Source organism: Budorcas taxicolor, chromosome 1 (genome assembly GCF_023091745.1).
Source record: "Budorcas taxicolor isolate Tak-1 chromosome 1, Takin1.1, whole genome shotgun sequence".
Lineage (NCBI taxonomy): Eukaryota > Metazoa > Chordata > Mammalia > Artiodactyla > Bovidae > Budorcas > Budorcas taxicolor.
In genome coordinates, this window is record NC_068910.1 from 45,925,375 (window position 1) to 45,941,652 (window position 16,278).

At 53.7% G+C, this 16,278-nt stretch overlaps 1 protein-coding gene across 1 annotated transcript in view; it reads right to left on the bottom strand.

Annotated features, from left to right (window-relative positions):
• The window catches only part of VIPR1 (vasoactive intestinal peptide receptor 1), a 30,011-nt gene extending 17,732 nt beyond the window's left edge, over nucleotides 1–12,279 (bottom strand). Inside the window, exons 1-3 of the mRNA XM_052642488.1 lie at nucleotides 12,202–12,279; nucleotides 576–684; nucleotides 390–491 (exon numbers count right to left, since the gene is read on the bottom strand). Coding sequence (XP_052498448.1) covers nucleotides 390–491; nucleotides 576–684; nucleotides 12,202–12,279 — 289 coding nt within the window. The remainder of the gene's footprint in view (nucleotides 1–389; nucleotides 492–575; nucleotides 685–12,201) is intronic.
• Between the last annotated feature and the right edge of the window lie 3,999 nt (nucleotides 12,280–16,278).

Below are 16,278 nucleotides of genomic sequence, written 5' to 3' on the forward strand. Positions count from 1 at the left end.
GCTGCAGGAGGTGGGAATCAGAGCCCAGAAGGAGGGACTTAGGCTGGGGTTCATGACTGTCAGCCTCAGTGAGATGGGGGGACAGGGGAGCCAGGAGGAACAAATGCTCCCTGCTCTTGAGCCAGGCTGCTATGTAGCTGTAATCCCAGCTTCAGGGAGGTGACCTCTGGGAGAGAGACCCAGAGCTGGCCCAGGCACCCCACTGCTTCAGCCCTTCCCCCTCCCAGAGAGGCATGAACTCTACACCCGCTCCCCACCCGCCAAAGGCAGTCGGCCTTGGCACCTTCTGACTTCCCAGACTCTCTGCTTCTCCACATCCTGCCCTCCCTTGTGAGTCTGGCTCCAGCAACAGCTCTTAAAGGAAGCCCTCTATTTCCTTCCATTCTCACCCAACAGTTGCTGAGCCAAACGTGGGGAGCACAAGATTGGGGAGTGAAGATCAGAGGGTGATACCAGGTGATCCGATGGCCCTGTCGCCAGGCAGCCTCGACCTGAGGGTGGAGCAGGGCTCACGGTGAGAGGGAGGTGGGCTACGTGGAGGGAGGAGGGTTCTCTCTTGCCACCAGGGGCCTCACCTGCTGTTTCATTCTCCAGCTGCGCCTCCTCCAGGCACTGCTCGTGCTGTACCGCGATCATCCGCAGATAGTCACACTCTTCCTGCTGCAGCCCCACCGCCCAGCCGCCCTGGGGGAGCGAGACAGGGAGGGGGACCCATCAACCTCATTCATCCACAGCCTACCAGTCCGTCCGGGGGCTCCAGGAGCATGGGGCTAAGCAAGGCCCAGTCACCGGACTGACCCAAGTTCCAGACTGAACCCCAGCCCCAGTCCGAACTTGACCTTAGACTGAAGTCTGACCTTGACCTAGATCTGACCCCAAACTCTTGTCCAGTGTCCCCCGCAAAGCCCTCTGCTGTGAGGGCCCTGTCATGGCTCCCTGCTGGTTCCAGCAGTACTGTGGCTGTAATAACACCGTCTCTGTGGGTGGCACAACTCTGGACAGAGGTCAGAGGGCCTCTCCTTGGAGCCCAGAGCTGGCCCACTGGATCCTCCAGCTTAGGCTGGGAGCCCTGGGTCCCTGTTTCAGTCTCTGTGGATGAGTGGGGCCCAGCAGGTGCCACCTTGTTTTAAGTTGGACCCTGGCTTCTGGTTCTTGGAGCCAGGCCTGGGAGGAGTCCAGACTCCTGGCTGGCTCCATCTTTCATCCTCTGTCCCCATTCCTGGTCACCAGTCTGGGAAGGGAATGCCGGTCCTCCTTGACCAGACCCTCCACCCCTGCTTCTTAGCTTCTGAATAATTCAAGCTCTAGCAGATCTAGTGAGGGTGAGGGAAGTCTCAAGAAGTAAGAGAGGACCCTCTAGAATGGCTCATGATCCAACCAGGCCTCCTCTCGCAGAGGTCACTGAGAAGCCCAGGCTTTTCCCCTCCCTCCGCTGTGCCCTGGCCAGGGATTAAGGGTAAAACTTGTGTGCCAGGGAGATATTGGCATTGGGGCAGACATGTGAGTAGGGATGACAGCTGCCCAAGTATAGCCGGAAAAAACAGGTCTTGGGAGTCAGGTCTTGTGGAGAAAGGTGTGGTAAAGGCCTCAGTAAAGGAACCACTGGGCTGGTGGCAGTTTCTGTCAGTCTCTTTGGCACTAGGGAGGTGGCTACCACCCCACTTCCTCATCTCTGCCCAGGGAGAAGAATGTCACAGTCCCCAACAGGGCTGTGGGGAGAGTCCCGCAAGATTGCTCCAGAATCAGAATTTCTTAGTGTCTCTTCCAGCTTGTCCCCCTCACCCTGGGACAAGGTCTTGGCCCTCAGTTTCCCTATGGGCCAAATGGACTTTGGCCCCCTCCCCTGATGACTGTAAGGTTTCTTGCAATAGGGTTTTGGGGAGACCACAAGTGTGTTGGGGGTTCCCCTTTTTTCCTTCTTTTAAGGAGATCCCTGTCTGGCCCCTAGGCAGCAAGGGTGTGACTTTAACCATTGCTCTAGACAAGTCAATCCCACTGTAAGCACGTGACTCCAAAGAGGGACCACTATCTTAAATCTCATACCTTTTCTTTTAAACAGTTATATGAACAACTGTATCATGCTCCATAATAGATCGGTGTTACTTTCCATATGTCAGCTTTTAAATGACTTGTGCTTAGTCGCTCAGTTGTGCCCGACTCTTTGTGACCCCAGGGACTGTAGCCTGCCAGGCTCCTCTGTCCATGGGGATTTTCCAGGCAAAAATACTGGAGTGAGTTGCCATGCTCTCCTCTAAGGGATCTTCCCATCCGAAGGATGAAACTTGGGTCTCCTGCATTGCAGGTGGATTCTTCACCATCCGTGCCACAAGGGAAGCCCAAGAATACTGGAGTGGCTAGCCTATCCCTTCTCCAGGGGATCTTTCTGAACCAGGAATTGAACTGAGGTCTCCTGCATTGCAGGCGGATTATTTACCAGCTGAGCTACCAGAGAAGTCCTTTAAATGACTTACCAGCTCATATTTTTACCCTAGCTGACTGGTAGAGTTAACATTCCAAGATGGAACCCACATTTCTCTGTGTGGCCTTCATGCTAATGGCTCATGGGTGAGTGAGGTCTGGGTGCTGGGTCACACGCTTCCCCTCTTGCCCCAAAGTGTCGAAAATTCTCATGGTGCTTTGTCTTAAGGGATTTGTGTTTGTTTCATCCTGCTGGGGCATAGGAACAAGGGTGGCCAGAGGGATCCCGGAGGTGGACTCTGGAAGAGGAATCCGGGGTTTGGCCACCCAGCTTGTGCCCCACCGCTGGTCTTTCTTGGTTTGTTGGAGCACACTTGTCCCAAGGGGACCTTCCCAGCTTGTTGTCCTCAGTCAGAGGATGTGTTCTGCCTTCTGGTGCTTCCCCAGCCTTGCCTGCCTCTTCTGCCCATTTTCAGCTGCCATCATCCCCTCAACCAATTTTAGTTAAACCCAATGGCTCAGCAAGTAAAGAATCTGCCTGCAAAGCAGGAGACGCGGGTTCAACTCCAGGGTTTGGAAGATCCCCTGGAGAAGGGCATGGCAACCCACTTCAGTTTTCTTGCCAGGAAAATCTCATGGACAGAGGAGCCTGGCAGGCTAAGGCCACGGGGTCGCAAAGAGTCGGACATGACTGAAGCGGAGGAGCATGCACTCCTCAATGTGCAAGCAGAGTGGATAGTGAGTAGTAGACATCAGTTACTGCCTGCGGTCATTCTTTACAACTCCTCCGGTGGCATATCCTCGTCCTGTCTGGGAAATCATGTCCTTCCCCTCTCCTAGTCCATAGGTTCTGATGAACCCTCTCTCAGGGGATCAACATGTAACCAGACTTAAGCCAGTTAGAGTGTTCCTGGCCATAGTGCCTGGCACATGGTCCAATTCACACTCCTCAGAGCCAGGAAGCTCATTCCTGGGACCTCGGATTAAGCAATTAGGTAAGTGGATTTGTCTTGCCCACTGGACTGGAAACCTCAGAGGATGCAGGGGCTAGAACTACCTGGTGGCCAAGTAGAACCCAGTGATGACAGCTGCATGTTAAGGCAGGAAAAAGAGATGGAGAAAAATGGGATCTTCTTGACATTATCTGAGCCCTTGAATGTAGCCATGCCTGAAGCCAACCCTGCTTCCAGCAACATGACTCAATACCCTTCTGTATGGCTGAAGCCAGTTGAGTTTTCTGTCCCTGTAACCAAGAGTCCAGACTTGTGCTCTGAGACTAGGACCAAGGATGCCCTCATTTGCTGAGCCTTCTTCTTCTTCTTCTTTTTTTTTTTAAATAATATTTATTTACTTAGTTGGTTGCACTGGGTCTTAGTTCCGGCACGCAGGATCTTTAGTTGCAGCGTGTGAACTCTTAGTTGCGGCATGTGGGATCTAGTTCCCTGAGCAGGGATCAATCGCAGGCCCCCTCCATTGGGAATGGAGTCTTAACCACTGGACCACTAGGGAAGTCCCTGCTGAGCCCTCATAAGCCTGGGCTATGGCCTTGCTGTTTGCCAGGACACCTTTGTTTTCCGATCACTGAGGGCATCCCTGGGCTCCTGGCAGTTTCCGCTTGCTACTCTCTGAGGGTGCAGACTGCAGGGTTAACTTCTCTAGGCAACTCTGCTCCCCCAGAAGCACAGTAACAGTCTCTCCTGAGAGGCACTATGTGGAAGCAGGGCAGGAGCCCTTGGGGTCGCCTGGGATATCTCTGAGTAAAGTGAAGGTGGTCTAGAAGAGGAGTTCTGCTTTCACCACGGCCGAGTATTGTGCCCCATCTGGAGAATGGTAGAGGAAATAGAGACCCAGAGAGGGACCAGAGGTCAGTCAGCAACGCACATTCCCCAAGGGACCTAAGTCTCCGGCCACTGGTCTGGACAGCATCAATCCCTCTCTGTGGCCTTGCCTCAGGCCATCTGGTCAACCATCGCCCTTTGGAGGACAGGGCCAGGGCAGCTCCCTCTAGTCTTATCACTGAGGAATTCGGGCAGACTTTGAACTTCCTCTTCTATATACTTCCCGATTCTAAACATCCTCATTATCCCGCTGGACTCCAGACACACAAAATTAGAAAATTCCCAGCCAGATATAGCCAAGTCTACTGGCCCCAGGGAAGGGATATAGCCGGTGTGTGGGATTCACAGAGAATGGACAGTAGTGGTGGGCCTTTGAGGTTGTGTAAGAGTCTGATAATTAGAGGTGGAGTAAGGACATTCCAGAAAGTAGGAACAGTGTGTGCAGAAGCACAGATGCAGGAAAATGCCTAACACAGTCAACTTTGCAAGAAGTCTGATGTGGCTTCAGTAAGGGGTGCTGGAAGCATCAGGAAATGAGTTTGGAGATGTGGGCAGGGGCCAGGGCTCATCAGTTCCTGCTTGGACTAGTGCAGAAGCTTTCAGCCCCACCACCTGCAACCTGAGGGATCTTTGTAAACTGTGTGTCCTCATTCTCATTCTCCTGCATCAAATCTCTGATGGTCCTCGGAGTCAAAGCCCATACATCAAAATGGCATCCCAACCCTCCCAAACCCCACCACTGCCTACATCTCCTAACTTGTCTCCTCTACTTCACGTGGAGTGGAGAAAGTGGGGCTCAAAGGCAGTCCTACCTTGTTGTTTAGTTGTTCAGTCGTGTCCGACTCTTTTGCAACCCCATGGACTGTAGCCCACCAGGCTCTTCTGTCCATGGAATTCTCTAGGCAAGAATACTGGAGTGAGCTGCCATTTCCTTCTCCAGGGGATCTTCCTAGACTAAGAATCGAACCTGTATCTCCTGCTTGGAAGGTGGATTCTTTACCAGTGAGCCACCTGGGAAGCCTTCACTTTGCAGTTGGGTTAAGATGAGAGTTTCAGGCCAGTCTAGTTCCCCAATACCATCTCTGTGACAGGCATTCCTGAGCCCAGAAGAAGGGACTCAGGCAAGAATGAAGCAGTCCCTAGCATCCTTTCAGTTCTGATCCTGTGTCTCCTGCCATCTTGCTGGAGGTAACTGCCTGGGGATTTGCAGTATAGTCCTGAGTGTCTGGCTGGGGGTCTGGATTAGCCATGTCTTGTTAATTCCACCTGCTCAGGACGCCCCTTCCTGTCTATTCCCACTGTAAGGGGCTTGGGAGAGAGCCTTGCTTTCTCCTCCTAATGGGGGGCCCCTGAGATCTGGGGTAAAGGCTGAGATGGTGGGGCAAAGGGTGAAGATGTTGGGAGTTCTAGCTGTTAGGTGCTGGGGGCTCAGCAAGAGAGGGGTGAGCCCACCTCAGGTGTTGGGGGCCATACCCAACTCCCCTCAAGGGAAGCTTGAGACCACAGTTACTGGCCTGGATGAGAAGAAGCCCCCGCTTCACCCAGGGCCAGAAAACTATGGCAGAAGAAGCCAAGGGAGGCAGAAGCAGGGTGGTGGGGGCACCTGAGTCCCTCCGAGGAGCAGCTAGTCTCCGAGAGCATCTAAAATGCAACAGGCTGGAATCAATGAAACAAGAGAAAGAAATTCCTGCCTCTAAGGTACCGAGCACTGGGGGCCACCATGGATGATCTGTGTTTCTGAGGTTTGTCAAAGGAGAGCTCTCTCTCTCTCTCTCTTTTTTTTTTTTCCTGCTAGGGATAGCTGGAAAAAGCCGTGGAAAGGGAGCAGAGAGAGCAGGGGCTCCCATTACCATGTTACATCCCATGATTTACTTAAGCCCCTCCCTACCACCACTGAAATAACGGAGCATCAAAGGGTCATGAGGGGAAACTGAGGACTCAGAGAGAAAGCAGTGTGATCAAAGGTACATAAGACCACAAACCAGCTTCCCGGATGTCCCCTTCGTTTTGGTTTCTGTGTTTGAACTGGTGAGGAGTTGCAGATCTTGTAGTCAAGGAAGAAGTGAGGGTGGAGAGGAGAGGAGGAGGAGAAGGAAAGAGTCGGGTCAGGCACAGGAAGTGAGGTAAATCATGGGATCCAGAGGTAACAGAAAAGAGGAGAAATAGGCTCCCGCCTTTTCAGAGGGCACTAAAGGAAGTAGAGATGATTATCTTAGTGGGAAGAGAAACAGGGGCATCTGCTGGGCTGATGGGAAGGTATAATAGCTTGATCTGGGTGGTGTCTACACAGGTGCACATGTGTGAGACAATTCCCTGATATCACTTCTGATGTGTACATCTCATTAATTAAAACCTATCTCTAAAGTCCCAGGGCAGCATGTGGCATGCCATAGCCACTTTGGAAGAAGTAGTTACTCTTATAAGATGGCATAGCCTAGATAAGTCCACGAGTTCTGGAAGCAGACTCTTGGCCACTTCCTGGCTGGGCAAACTTGGGCAAGTCACCTCAGTTCACCTGTAGAATTGGCAACCATGACAGCACCACTTACAACAAGGTTGTGTTGAGAGTTACATGCAAAGGACACAGGGGGATTGACAAGGGTTACCAGTTGTTGCCAAAGCCCCAGCCCAGCCCCACGTGCCCAGACGCCAGCCTAGCTCCAGCATGATAGCCCTGCAGAATCCCAGGCAGCCTGAATGTCCTTCCCACTCACAAGTGGCAGCAGTGTCCACCAGAGAGAGGTCTCAAGCCTGGTTCTCCTTTGCCCCCTATTGCTGTCTGATTTCTCTTACCCTACCTGTATTTTCACGTTCTTTGGCCAATAGTCCAAAGCCTCCCGTCTCTGCAAATCCTGGGAAGGCTGGAGATTCCTGATGGTCCAGTGCTTAAGACTCTGTGCTTCCAATCCAAGGGGCAAAGGTTTGACCCCTAGTCCGGAAACTAAGATCCCACATGCCACATTTTTGGCGGCACAGCCAAAAAATAAATAAAAATCCTGGGGAAGGTTGAACTCTAGGGAGTAGTAGGAGGATGGAGTGAGAAATTGTGTTGGGGGGTTGAGGGTAAGAAAAAGAGGGAGACATAGGGACGCAAGCTTGGGTCTGGGGCAAGAAAGAACTTTCCACAGTTCAAGGTGATACCAGGATAAAGGCTCTTATTATTAAGAGAACGCAAAGGAGTTCAGCTTGGTGTTAAGCCTGGACCCATTAAAAGGCCCTTCTTGTGAGGTTTACTGAGGGCCACGAAGCCTTTCAGGTTTTTTGCAGAGGATCACCATGAAGAGGCCCTTTACTACCTTTGTTACCATGAGGTCACTTTGCTAAGCAGGGGCAGTAGGGACTCAGGCTTCAATCCTCTGTCTTTTGAAAGTCATCCTGGTTACCACTGCAGAAATAACACTCAGCTTCAAATATGGTGTCTGTGGGTGATGTTGGTGTCAGATCAACCGCAGAAAGCAGGGCACCAGCACCTGGAGCCGTGAGTCCTTGACATGTCGGCTGGTGACCTCTTCCTCTCCCCTCACCCCTCTTACCCTCCCCTGGGCAGGAAGAACTTGTTTTCAAGATGGCTGGAGGCACATCCTGGGCGACACAGACCTTCACATCATGAACCGCATGAGAGGGGGTGCAGATAAGATTGAGCCCTGTCTGGTGAAATCTAGCCTGCTGCCCACCCACCTGCTCAAGGCTCCCTGCTCTTCCTGTCACTCACCTGCCAGCTCACTGTACAGTCCCATCATGGCAAGGCAGGAAAGTTCCTTGCAGTAAATGCAACACCCCTTCTGCCCCTGATAATATCACCACACATCTTGTGATGCTTGATTAAATGTTAGTAGGGGATATCAGCTATTGAATATCAGCTATTAAGGAATCCCTGTTAATTTTGTTAGGAGTAATGATGGTATACAGGAAAATACCCTTGATTTTAGAGATGCATCTTAAAATAATTTGCTCTATGATATCTATAACATAATTTCAAATACTTCAGCCAAAAGAGCAAATGGTGCAAATATTAATGGTTAATGACTTTCAAATCTAGAAATTTGGAGTGGACAAACATTGGAAATTCCTATACTGCTGTTTTGGTGACATCACTCCCAGAAATGGGCATTTCCATGTTCATTATACTACTTGCTCTATGTTTTTTTATATGCTTGAAAATGTTCACAATAAAAGTTTTAAAAAACCCATAAAGTGGCAGAGAGATTAGATTGTATTTCTTTTTCTTCTGAAATACATCTAAGGCATGTGAGAGAGTTCACACACACTGCATTTTCCTTGGTACAGTGAGAACAGCTTTGTGTTGGGGAGGTCAGACAGGAAAGGGAGGAGTCTAGGAGGTTGAGAAGATGGAGCAAGGAGGAAGGGATGAGGCTTTGTCTAGTCCCCAGACCCCATTCCTGCATCCGCAGCCAGAGGGGCACAGTGAGGAGCCCCTGTAAGTGGCTCCTCAGGCTGGATTGCTACGAGGCTGCCACCATGCAGAAGGGCCCATCATCCAATCCTCCCTAAGAGGATCTGTCACCTGCCTGGGCCTGGAACCTCATGCCCCATATTGTCTGGCCACCCAAGAGGACATACCACCCCCTGTGCCCAGGATTCCTGCCTTCGCTGGAAACCCCTGGGCAAGGGGGACAGAGAGAGCTGAAGAAGGGTCCATAAGGCTCCCAGGCTGGGGATCCAGAGGAAGGAACAATCTGCCACACAGTTCACACAGCACTTTCATATCCTTCAACCACAGAAGTCCTGACTGGAAGGCCAAGCCCTTTTCATAGTCAGTTGTGAGGCTGGAGTGAGATGGGGTGGGATGGGGTGGGGTGGGGAAGACATGGCTCCAGCCAAGGTGGAGCTGGCCTCTTTTCCCATTTCTCCTGCATGTTGGGCCAAGGGTTCTCACTCTCCTTTTTGTGATGAGGAAACAGAGGCCGTTCCACAGAGAGGAAACATGTTCTCCACGTCAACTGGCCATGGAGTGCGCTGAGGACACAGCTCAGGCTACTCATCTTGGAAGCTCTAGAAATGTCTGGAAAGATAGATGTCAGGGCAGCATGGGATGGTGGAAACTTCAGAAGGGAGCTCGATCTTCCAGCACAGCCCTGCCCACCCCTCACCCCTGGGAGCCTTGGGCAGGCCTAACTGACATGCTCACTTGACTTGAGGAGACTTGACCCCTCTGTAGCCGTGTTTCCTAAACACCACAGGTGGCCCGCTAGGGGCCAGGACTGCTGGGTAGCCATGGAAGCTCCTGGAGCAGCTGGAAGCAGATGGCTGGGGCAGGATGCCTATGGCAAGGTGAAGCTTTAGGAGATGGCCAGTAAGACTCACAGTGAAGTCAGAGGAACCAGGCCTCTCTGAATCCCTGGGCCAACCCAGCCTCTGGGAGATGGGGTAGGGGGAGCTGAGGGCTTCCTCCTCCTTCTGGGGACAGGCCCATTTGTCCTGCCAATAGAGGCTGTCTCATAGGCTCAGGTGGAAGACTGGATCATTTGGCCAAACTCTTTAGGGACTGCCCTGCCTCCTCCAGGGAGCTTTCCCTGACTGCTCCTGTGAGTGACCATTGCCCCAGTTCTAAAAGGCTGCAGCCCACATCTGGCTGGGCTGGTTCTCCTGGGTCACTGGCTCTGCTCTCTGCTACCAGCTGGAGAATCTTCCCAGGGCAGGGCATGGGTCTGCCCCTTCTCTATGACACCTCTTGTCTCCGCCCTTGGGCTGGGCACTGGCCTGAGCAGTTCTGCTACCAATGAGGAGCTCCTGTGCCTACTCTCCAGGGGGTAGGGGCAGTGGAAAGCTTGAAGGGTGGCCTTGGAGAAGACTTCCTCTTCTGAGACACTGGAGGTTTTCTTTCCTTTTTTTGCTTCCCTGTTCAGAAATTTCCTCTTCCCAGGCTGAGGTCAGGGCTCCATAAACAGGAGTGATACGGCCTTGGGTCTTCAAACTGAACTTTGCAGCTGCCATTTTATGACTCTGATAACACACTACCCCCCTTCCCCGAGTCTGGCTGAAGCAGGATTGCCTGGTGTCTACTTGGTGTGGGAGCAAGTGGTGGCTTGTGTGGAGAAGGGAGAAGTAGAGAGGGAAATAGGGGCCCCTCATTCCAGCCTGCTCTCACCGACTCCCGGGTGAGTCCCTTCTCCTCCCTCTGCAGGCCCAGCCCTGCACTGGGCTGCAGGGAAAATGGGAGGGTGAGAGACCTTAGGCCTTGATCCCATGGGGTGGTCAAAAGGGCCCAGGCTAGGGTTGAAGAGTGAGGTCAGAGTGGGAAGGGCTCAGTGGGTTGGAACAATCAGGGAAGGCCGTCTGGAGGAGGAGCTGGAGTTGGGAACTAACCAAATAAGATGTGGAAAGACAGGGGAGGGTAGGCATGGCAAGGGCCAGGCTTGAACTGTCTCAAGAGGTGGGGGGCAGATGTAGCTGGAGACGGGACCCCACTGAAACCAGCCTGCCCCTAGACTGAGAAGCCTCCAGCAATGGGAGAATGTGGTGCCAGTGGTGGTCCCAAGATCCCTGGTTCATCCATGGAAAATTTGAGTGGTCAGAGCTCAGGGGTGGGAGAGCCAGAGGGTTGCTGGTGAGGCCTGGAAGCTCTGCGACCTTGAGAGGCTGTAAGTGTTTCCAGAGTGTGCCTTCAGGGCCAGAACTTGGTGGGGCTTTGAGAGCTCAGGAGGTGGGTCTCACCATAGCTATCAGTGAGAGAAGAATTATGCCAATTGTCATAATGTCTGCTCCCAGGACAAGCAATGAGCATTCCAGCCCACGTGTGCAGCACGTTAGCGAGATGGAAACAGAGATTCCTGCCCTGGTGGAGGTGATGGTCAGGGAGATACTCATGGGACAGAAGAGACTATAGATGACCCATATACTCCATCCACCCACCAGCCAACCTGGAGCTGGTGCCAGACCTGGAACCCACAGGTTTAGGCTCTGCCCAAGCAACAACCACAGATTCCTCAAGTTCCAGGGGAGGGATAGAAAGAAATCAGCTTCAGTCCAGGTCTGATGGGTGGGGGACAGGTGTGGCTCTGATATCTTTGGGCCTCACTTTGCCCATCTGTAAAATGGGCTTGGGTAGTCTTCAGGTCTTCCCTGATCTTACAGGAAGTTGACCCATGCATCTCCTGCCTCAGCCAGAATCTGCCCTGCAACCCAAGTGAGTGTCCCCCACTCCACTAGGCACACACATGGGCACACCCACACATGGGGCACATGGGTACCAGGGGCACACACACACATACCCATGTGGAGATGAAGCAGAAGTGCAAGGAAGAGGGTGGCCACTTCTTCTTGGTTGTTTGCTCCCTTCCCATGCACATGTCTGGCCTTCTCCAATAAACACCACCCCAACTCCTCATTGCCCACCACCTTCCACCTTGGGCTCCACATCTTTCAACTCTGCTCAGTAGGAGGGCACAGGAAGCGTCTGCCTGCCAGTCACTTGATCCCCAAGGCCCCTTCCGGGGTGGGGAGGGGGGCGCTCAGTGCTTGGTCTGCTGCTGAATGTCACTCTTACAAGTAACTTAATGCCCCACAGACACCTCCCGGCGGGCAGAGCACACAACGACGACCCTCACAGCCTCCCCCTAACCTACTGTCTACCAGACCTTTCATTTCAGTGGCCCGCAGTCCCTGACCCTGCGTTCACTGACTTCGCCAACCCACAGCCGTTACACGCAAGGCAAGTTTGGAGCTAGCTCTTTCCCGCCGCCCCTCTACGAGTGTCCCAGATTCTGACGCAGAACGGGCTCCAGGCTGCGCGGGAAGGGACTAAGCGCGAGGGAGACCCTACGCCGCCCTCGGGTCTAGATCCAGTCTCAGGCGCAGCGAAGACGAGACCGCACGCTCCGCGCCCCTTATCCCCTCCACACAGACGTGAGCACACGGCCGGGCTCCCGTCACCCCAGCTCCACCCCCAGCTGCCGGGACTCCGGGCTGCCCGGCGGACACTCACCGCGGGGCCGAGGACGCAGACGAGGGCGCCGGTCAGCACGCAGAACCAACGGGCGGGCGGCGGGCTTGTCGGGCGCATGGTCCGCCCCGAGCCGGCGGCGGGCGGCCCCGCGCCGGTAACTGGCAGGCGAGCGGCGCACCACGCGGCCGACGGCGGGGAGCCTGACACAGTGGCGCTGCCTAGGTGGTCCTGGCGCTATGAGGCGCCGCTCCGGGCGTGGGCGTGGGCGGGCCCTGGGGGCTCGTCTGACGGGCGGCGGGTCTAGCCAATGGCTCGGCAGAGGCGGGGCAGCCGCGCAGGTGTGGGGCGGGGCTGGGGGGCGCCCTGGCTAGTAGGGAGTCTGCGCGCTCCCCCCACCAGTCTCACACTTCAATCCTCAACCGCGAGGTGTGGGTAGACTTTCGTCCCTTGGGACCGCATCTCCGGGAATCCCGAGAGCCCAACTGCCCCATTTTTCTGTGCGTGGCTCACGACGTTTCCAAGAGCCTGACTGCGATCTCCCATTCCCGCACGCTCCTTGAGCCCCACCCCAGGGCGCTCTGCTCTTTCACCTTTAGAGCCATCTGCTCTAGGAGGCCTCCCAATCTCCCCATTTTTCACTTCTGCACCTCGGAGGGTAGGTGCAGGCGGGCCGGACTACAAGACAAATCGTGACTTCTAATCCCTCAGGCTGAAGGCCGAGACTTTCTTAAGGTTCTGGGCTGCAAGTGCCCCAGAAAAGTGGGGCTCACTGTTTGATCCATTTTCAATCTCCCCAACTCATCCCTCGCGCGGGAGAGGCCACACGAAGGGAAGTTACGGCGCAAGTGAGGCCCGATTATTTGATCCCCGGTGCCTTCCTCGAGCCCTGGCGACCTAGTAGGGCGCGCTAGATACCGGCTGTGCTCTCGGATCATTCATGACCAGTCTAGTGTCGTGCTTCAGGAAGGATGGCATGTCCGCGCCCTCGCGCGTCTCGGGCCGGAGCACCTCCGAAAGAACGCAGAACCTAAGTTCTAGCGCCATCGCGCGGAAAAGGAAGGTCTGTTTCCCAGCGCGCGAGTCCAGAACCCGCGCATCCGACCTGAAACAACCGGAGTCCTCCTCTTCCCGCCTTCCCTATATTACAGCTTGGGAAACCGAGGTACAGAGAAACCCCCGGACCTGGGCCGCCTGCCTCCGATGCCTCGCTTCCAAGATTCTGCGGCTGACATCGGACCATCCAGTCTCCACCGTTCATCCTCAGGGCTTGGTTTATTCGTCCTTAGATTGAGGCGCAGGTTCTTGGCGCAGCGCCCTGAAAGGTCTCCTTCTTGTGGACCAAATGCAGGTGGCTACCTTGCCCTCTTTCCAAGGGTTCTAGAAGGTGAGATCGAGGCTGGAGGTGGCGGTGGTGGCAGTGGGATAGGGTGGCTGGTGAGTGACTGTGATAGGAGTTAGGGGAGGGCGGTTTTTTCTGGAGAGGCGGAGAGGGCTGCGCATCCCTGGGCGCTTGCGGGATATGTGGCAGCTTGAAGGAGATGCTATTCCAGGCGCTGGGTGACCCGCAGGTGCGACGGAATTCCCTGCGGACCCACTGGGGTTTTCCTCCCTACAGCGCGGGGAACTCTGGCCACTGATGGAGCAGGATAGAGTTATAGAGAGACAAGGGAAAGCCAGGAAAGGATGAGCGTCCAGCCCCTTCTCGATTTGGGCTTATTTGGATACTAGTATTTGCTTTCTCTCTCCCGCCCTCCCTTTCCTTCTTCCCTTCCATGTCTACTCATCTTCTACTCTCTCTCCTCCCTCTCTCTCTACACTTCTTCCCTCCCATCCTCCCTTCGTCTCACATTCATTAATAGTTTGCCATGTGCCAGACTCTGTGCTGTGCAGCAGGGCACAGAGATGAAGTCAGCAGCATCTCTTGCCTGGGAAGGACCTGCGGAGCTATTGTACTCCCCCTAGATTTCCACCTCCTTCCAGTGGAAATATAATCAGTTATATTTAATATAACTATTAAACATAAACCATTATAAATATATAAACTATTAAACTATGGAAATATAATCAGTTAGCCTGGACAGAAGCGCTTCCCCAGACGAGAGAACTGTGGAGATGCCTTTGCCCTGGCCATTCTGGGGCTTGGACTCAATTCCTCCAGGGAGGAAGTGTTTGAAGAGTGAGTCACCAACCATCTCCTCAGCCATTCTCACTTCTGGAGGCCAGATTAGGCTCAGGGGTCAGAGGTCCTTGCCACTCCTTGTGCCCAGCCAGCACCCCCACTCAGGCCTCAGTTCTCTAGCAAGGCAGTGGAATTGTGTCCTCATTCTGGAGTGTCACCTCTGCTGGCACAGTGCCCCAGGAGTCCTAGATGGGAACGGCAAATCCATGAGCTTTGGCTCTCATAAACCCTTTCCCATTCTACACACACACACACACACACACACACACACACCACCTGATCACCTGCAGAATAATGCTGATGAAGTCCCACAGTTAAGGCATGTCCTTTGGCCTGCTGAAGTTCTGCTCTCTCTGAGGACAGATAGCTTGGGTACTTGAGAGGAGGCTGAGTATTGGGGAATATGAGGGAGTCAGCCAGACCCCACTTGGGGCTTCCCTGGTGGCTCAGTGGTAAAGAATCCACCTGCAATGCAGGAGACAGCTTCAGGAGACGTGGATTTGATTCCTGGGTTGGGAAGATCCTTAGGAGAAGGAAATGGCAAACCATTCCAGTATTCTTGCCTGGAAAATCCCATGGACAGAGGAGCCTGGTGGGCTACACAGTCCATGGGGTGGCAGAAGAGTCACATGTGACTTAGCAACTAAACAATAACAACAAAAAACAAAGACCCCACTTAGCCAAGTGACTCTTGGTGAGGCCCAGAATGGGGGCAGAAGCAGGAGGGGGAAAGTGGAAGTGAAAGTGAAGTCACTCAGTCGTGTCCGACTCTTTGCGACCCTGTGGACTGTAGCCTACCACTCTTCTCCATCCATGGGATTTTTCAGGCAAGAGTACTAGAGTAGGTTGCCATTTCCTTCTCCAGAGGATCTTCCCAACCCAGGGATCAAACCCAGGTCTCCCGCATTGTAAGCAGATGCTTTACCATCAGAGCCACCAGGGAAGTCCTGGGAAAATGGAGAAAGGGTGGAAATCTGACGGCTCCCAGTTGGGGGTGGCTGCTCTCCTCTCTCCTGGGGGGTGTCCACACGACACCCCCTCCTTAGCTGGAGGGCTATGTGGGCAGGCTGGTGGCAGTAAGAGTGACTGGCAGGGCCCCTGGATGCCCTTGCAGTCCTCAAACTCCCAGGAAGGAAGCGGGTGACTAAGGAATAATAGTTTCTGTGTAGATTCTTTACAATGAAAATTACTTCTTTGTTTTTTCAGAATTGTTCTCCCGGGAGACCCACCCTTCCTTACCTAGCAAAAGGCACAAAACAACTTCAGAAGTGAAAGAAGGCGCAGGAAAAGGAAAATAGCAAAACCAAACAAAAACCTGAAAAATTCAACCATGAGTCAGTTTGACCTTGTTTTGATCAGTTATGTTCCTGCATGTCCAGTTCTATGTCCTGAGGCACTGAGAGGTCTCCCAGGGGCCTACGCCTGGGGAGTCCTTGGGATCTGATGAAACCATCCTTTCACCTGCCTAATGGTCTAGGGAAGCTTCTTGGGCTGGGGAGGGATATCAGAAACTGGAGGTGTGTGGGGGTGAGGAGCAAGGAGACAGACTACTTGAGGGTGTGGGAAGCAGAGACTCGAATCTCCACTCCACATCCCCCACCCTATCTGAAGCCCGAGTGCCTCTGGAGTTGGCCTTTGCCAGGTTTGGGAAGGGGGCTGCAGCCACCTCCCGCTCTTTGCTCTCTCCTGTCCTCTTGAATGGATTTCTTCAGGAGTATTCTGTTCTGAGGTTTCTCCCCCTGGATCCCTGGAACCAGTCTCCAGTCTCTGGCCCAAGCCCCAGCTCCCTTCTGGATGCAGGAATCCAAGGAGTGCAAGGGTGTAGGGGGAAAGAGAGAGAGAGTCACTTGCCTTTCCCCGTGATGACAGGCAAGGCAGGAAAGAATCTGCAGTTACTCATTTGGAGCCTGCCTGGCTTCCTGGCTGCCTGCCGCATC